The 6,291-nt window shown below is 36.4% G+C and overlaps 1 protein-coding gene across 1 annotated transcript in view; it reads right to left on the reverse strand.

Moving 5' to 3' along the window:
* Positions 1–1,859: 1,859 nt before the first annotated feature.
* The window catches only part of IL13RA1 (interleukin 13 receptor, alpha 1), a 61,029-nt gene continuing 56,597 nt past the window's right edge, over positions 1,860–6,291 (reverse strand). Inside the window, exon 11 of the mRNA XM_012653549.1 lies at positions 1,860–4,401. Within this exon, the coding sequence (XP_012509003.1) occupies positions 4,309–4,401 (93 nt within the window). The 3' untranslated portion in view covers positions 1,860–4,308. The remainder of the gene's footprint in view (positions 4,402–6,291) is intronic.

Genomic DNA, 6,291 nt, shown 5'->3' on the forward strand with positions numbered 1-6,291 from the left:
TTACCTGCAAGTACATTTGGAACTGCTAAATTTTAAAACCAAGTTTCTTTCTTCTATACAAAGTAGCCTTTCCTTGATTTACCACCTGATATTAAGCCAATCCATATTCGCTTCTAAATTCCGATTACATAGCACATTGCCTGGCACATAGATGAATGAATGCACAAATGAATCTCAAGCCACTGTAAAAAGCTCACTTTGCAATTAAATGATTTAAATTCAGAACAGTCTTCCGGTTGATAAGCAACTTGGCAATAATGTGAATTAAGATCTTTCTTCTTTAGGTAGCTGTTTCCTTGGGACAAATAAATACATCACGGGCTATATTATACAGGCTTTAAAGTCAGGCTGATTTGTTTTCTAATTTTGTCTCAGTTGCTTACTAGCTACGTGAGCTTGTACACACAACTCAATCATTTTATGTCTCAGTTTCTTCATCTGTAAAATGAAGATAATAATGTAACCTATCTCATGGGACCAAGATAGGGATTAAGTGAAATAACACATGTAACTTGGTGCACAGTACACTCAACAATTATTAATTTTCTTTTTATATAATGGTCTACCCAATAAATGCTGAAAACTAGCAGTGAAATATTTTCCTGATGCTAATAGTAAACTAAAAATGTGACCATTAGGAAAGATAGTAAAAGGCCAAAGAACCTTCAGGAAGAAATCATCTTGGGAATTGATGTCAAAAATATCTAGCACATCCAAATACCAGTAAAACTCCTCCCTTGCTTAAAGTAACAGCATACCAAGATTTAGCTACAGCATTTAAAAAAACTTTATTACTTGATCTAACCATAAGGGTTTAAACGAAAACAGTCTGAAATAAATGTTCTTGTTCCCTTGCTTCCTTCTAAAACTACTAATACCCTAGTAGCATAATATGCTATTCATGTGAGCATAAACTGCACTTTTAAAAGAACAGGAGTTCATGGAAACAACAAAATGGTAAATCACTCTGGAAAGCAAATGTGCTTAGATCATTCTGGTTCCTTTTCCCCTGAGATGAGGTGAACATATTTGTGGCAACAGGAATTTGTTTTCCGTAGATCTCACACAGATTTATAACCTCAAGGGTCCTCAATTAAATGTTTTCTGTTATAATACTCAGTGTTGATGTATTAAAAATCAGAAAGGGGTTTCTTATTTTAAAATAGCAACGACAACAACAGAACAACTATACTTACCTGGAAATGGATTTCCAGAATCTTCCTGGATAATTCTAGATAGTTACAGAAAAAACCTGACCAATATTATCACCCCCACCCTCACCCTAGAGCTTGGATCCTGTAAAGATTCAGGGTAATTGGCAAATATGGGCTAGCTAAAGACACACTCCCAGAGCTTAACACCAATGAGAAAAACCCTCCATGACATTCAAACCCTTTTGCTGTAGTTATAGAAAATATGAAACTATATCACCATCTCTTAAGAGAACAGCTATTGCAAACTGATTTTTGTAGTCTCAAATCTAATCTGCTAATATGATTACCTTGTGACTAGAGGTCCCCCATCATGTATACTATGACAGTCATGTATACCACAGATACATCATGTATACCGTGACAGTAAGCATATTCCACTCCATTTTAGCTTAATATTAGAAAGGACCAGCTCTCCATTTCCATTAATTAACATAGCTGCAATTTATCAAATACTTAAATCCCTTTAGGTGCTGCTTACAAAGGCTGTATTAGGCACACCGGAATAGTAGGGAAGCTTATGATAAGCTATTATAAGATAAAATAGCTGCCTTGGAATTTTTTCACAATGTTTATTCTTTTAACTCCAATTTTCTCCACCACCCACCCCTCGTAATACTTTCCCCCAAGTAAGACCAAAGGAAACCATTTGGGTGACATACAAAAAGACAATATTTATTTAACTCAAGTTTTCCTATAAGAAGTTAAACAAAAATGATCACTGGGTGAAGACATTACCAAAAATGTTAACATTGTTTCATGTATCCCTTCAGTGCCCAGATGAAGAAAAAACTTATCTGAATGAAAGAATAAGAATGACTATCCTCACAGTGGGTTTACTTAAGTATGTGTGGAAAAAATCCATATGGGTTAGACCTAAAACAGTAAATGAACCCACTAGTTTTCTACAGGTGATGGGAATCCCACTGATGTACTGAAGTCTCCAAGAGCTCCCAAGACCAAGGGGGTCACTTTTTAGCATTTATGAAACAATCAGGTACTCTCATAATTTAATGCCTCTTAGTCTCTCAGCTAAAAGAGGAGGATGAGAACAAAATACAATTTCCCCACTCCCAGGCTACATGACTGTCAGTGTCAGTGTTCCTTGGGAATTTCAAAGCATCCTCCTCATTGCCATCTAAATAGGATAATAGTAAAAATGGCTTTGGGTGAGGCATGTAAGTGTTTTGCTTCCCAGAATTATAAAAGACTGGAAAGCAATTAATTTCATTCCTACACAGGAATGAAATATTCTTTCTAGAGAACAGTACAACAAAATGGAACATCCAATATGCCTGTCTCCCAGCCTCAATCTGACCTCAAAAATAAAAGCAAAGGGAAGAGACACTTTACATCTACCATTGCCACGAATCCCAATTTCCTCAGAGAAGCCAGGGCACAGTGTTTCTCCACAGCCATGGAAGCAGGTTGCCACTTTTGCCCAAACCTGCGGAGAATGTGGGTTTCTTATCTCCCCTCCCCTCCCCTAAGAGCAGGAACTGCAAGTGAGCATCATCTTATTAACATAATTGGTAAATGTTTGGAGAACTTGTGATATAAAGTTCTCAAGTTCCTATCAGTAATCTGAGTCTGTGTGTGTATGGAGAGAAATGGGGAGGGGGTTGGAGGGAGATACCTCTCATTTCCCATACTTCTTTAAATTAGGGAGATGTAGGAGTACAGGGAATATATATGGATATGTTGTGGGGACGGGTGAGAATGGAACCCTAACATACGCCAAAAAAAAAAAAAAAAGCATAAAGGGAGCCTTGGATGGCTGGCTATCAATGTAAGACACAGAACCTACTTAATTAATCATTTGGCAGGGAAAATAGGAATCCCAGGGCCCATCTTGTAGAAAAAATAAAGGAGAAAAATATTCAATTATTCTTTTTTCTCAAGCAAACAGCAAAGTTCTAAGTGAAGATAATACCTCATCTCTATTTAGAAATGCATAGATAAACATCAGATGCTGAAAACCATCAACAATTGCAGGCTCACACAGAATTTACAAAACATGCAAGAATTAGTCATTGTTTCTCAGTCTACTCACACTTTACCTGAGATACAAATTACCCCCTGCTCCTCTTGGTGTTTTGAGGAGATTTATATCCTAATTTCTAACAAAAGTCAAAAGGCTACAAGGAAGGGAATAAGGGAGAATGCAAAAGGAGAAATCAGTGTCAGAGTTGGGGAATTGAAATGTCTGTAAAACGACTGATGGAGATAAAGAAAGTGGTAAGAACCAAGGAGTCCCAAGTAGATTGTAAACCCTTGGAGAGGGTCTGTGCCTCACACCTGGAGGGGTAGCACAAGCCAGACATATAGTAAATACTTGATTTGAGTAGCAGAGGTGAAGAAAAGATAAACATCATTAGAGATTTCATGGTTCAAACTCTAATACCCAATGAATCATTCTGCTTCCACTGCCCTTAAAAGCCTACAATGGCTTTGAGAGGTCTTGGTAAAAAAAGCTGCCTCTGCTTTTTCTGTAGTTGTCATCATCATGGCCAACACTGATTTCTGAGGCTTTCAAAGCAGAGGATAATGCTGTTGAAGGGGATGATGATTCCAGACTGTTAAGAGCTTCAATAGCCACAAACATTACTCAATAGGAATCCCAAAAAATAGCTAAGAGATTTTATCAATTTTGTTTGTTAGATGTTCTTTGTAACTCAAGTTCAACATCAGTATTTGTACCCAAAATGAGTTCCTCTGCAAATAAAATTTGTTGGTGTTGTTTGACACAAATAATACAAAGCAAGCACAGATCACTCAGGAAGTTGTCATGACTCTTGATAAGATTAATTCTACTGCTATCATCACTTTTTGCTTTGTCCCTTAGATTGAAGCCTTCACAAAGGATGTCTGCTTTTATAACTCAATGAAAATGACTCCACTCTCCTTTCCAAAGGGCCCATTATTTTTAGTTTTCCGGTACACAACTCAACATAAAGACCTGTGGCTCTTATGAGCTGTCTGTTTTTAAGTGGTCCAGTAGTTTCAGTATCCATTTAACAAGTCCCCAGATAACAAATAGAGAATGGGAAGAATCTTCACAAGGTCATGTTGAAGGTTAAAAAATAAATTATCTCCATCACTGAGAGGCTTTCTTCAGGTTTTCTATCAGCACTACAGAGTCAGTTTCTTCCTTGGTTTGCTTCTCATAAATGTCATACTTCTTCCACTGCTGGAAGGGAGGAAAAAACACATACACAATGACTTTTCTAAACAGTGTTCTTGCCCTGAGTACTCACAGCCAACGCTTATGTTTAGATTTGCGTGCCTGGAACCATAAGTGTCTGTTTTCCTAGTTTTGGTTTTTGACTAAGAATCTTTATCTATTTGAACAATTAACGAAATAAAACAATCAGGAATTAACATTAAAGGGGGGAAGTATGGGATTGTTAATATGATGTATAATGGCTATCTCAAGAGATAAATAAATCTGGACATTTCCAAAATTGGAAACAAATTCTTTTCAAGAAGAATAAAAGGGTGGCGTGCTTTTCTCACTTCAACTATTTCATTTGAAATTTTATTACCTTTAATTTCTTGCCACTCAAGTTTGACCATTGCTCTAGAGATATAATAGGCTCAAAAAGTCAAGTAGATATAATAGGCTCAAAAAGTCAAGGTAATATATTAAGATGTCTCAAAAGTTTTAGTGCAGTTAAAATTGTTGAAAGATCCTATATTAACAGCTTTATCTAATATCATTTGCTACAACAGGAATTATGCATAAGGCAAGCTTATCCTGAACCCAATTCAAGCATGTCTCTTATGGTGAAAGCCAACATCCTGGTCCTCGCCTTCTTTATTTGTAAATCAGGGGAAAGAATGAAACCAGAGCTAAGTCCTCTCATCTGTAAAATGAAGTTAGAGTAAACCAGGGGTCAGGAAACTGTGGTCCACATGCCAAATCTGGCTGGGTGCCTGTTTTTATAAATAAAATTTTATTGGAACATGCCCATTTTTTTCTGAATTGTCTATGCCTACGTTCATGTTATAATGGCAGAGTTAAGTTGTGAAAGAGACTGAATGGCTTGCAAAAACAAAAATATTTACTACCTGGACTTCTACAGAAAAAATTTGCCAAACCCTGCACTAAATTATGTCTAAGCTCCTTTTCTGCTCTGATGTTCTTAGGAAAAGAAACAAAAAGAAGAAAAACAGAAACAAGAGCAACAGTGACTATTCATCTACCTCAGGTTGTGCAATTGGAGATGGACTGAGCAAGTTAGGAGCATCCAGTCTTAGAGAGTATATGGAGAGATGAGTTGGGAAACACTGCTTAAAATATCCAAATTATTCTAAATAAATTATTTAACCCTGACACACCTAGTAGAATGGCTAAAATTAAACATACTGACAATTCCAAGTACTGGTAAGGATGCGGAGTAACCGGATCTCTCACATATTTTTGGTGGAAATGTAAAATAGCACAGTCACTATGGAAAACAGTCTCACAGTTTCTTATAAAACAAAACATACACTTAACCAAATGACCAGAAATCCCACTCCAAGGTATTGACCCAAAAGAAATGAAAACATGTCATACATAAAGCTCTACATGAATGTTTATAGTATCTTTACTAGTAATAGCCAGAAACTGGACACAACTCTGCTGTCCTTGAACAAGTGAATGGTTAAACAAACTGTGATACAGCCATATCATGGAATATTGCTCAGCAGTAAAAAGAAATGACCTATTGACAATCTGTAACAACATGGATGTCCCTTAAATGCATCATGCTAAGTAAAAGAAGCCAGACTCAAAAAGCTATATGCTATATGATTCCATTTATAAGACATTCTGGAAAGGTAAAACTTTAGGGACAGAAAACAAATCAGTGTTTGCAAGGGTGTAGGGTCAGGAGAGGGGGTAAATTGCAAAAGGAAATATGAAAGAACTTTGCATGGAGGATGGAAATGTTTTATATTTTGATTGGAGTGGTGGCTATAAAATTGCATATATTTACTAAAATTCTTCTAACTGAACACCTAAGCATACATTTTATTGTAAGTCACACCTCAACAAACTTGATTTTAAAACATGAAATGCACAGGCTTCTAACAA

Source organism: Propithecus coquereli, unplaced genomic scaffold, assembly GCF_000956105.1.
Source record: "Propithecus coquereli isolate 6110/MARCELLA unplaced genomic scaffold, Pcoq_1.0 Scaffold422, whole genome shotgun sequence".
NCBI classification, from domain to species: domain Eukaryota; kingdom Metazoa; phylum Chordata; class Mammalia; order Primates; family Indriidae; genus Propithecus; species Propithecus coquereli.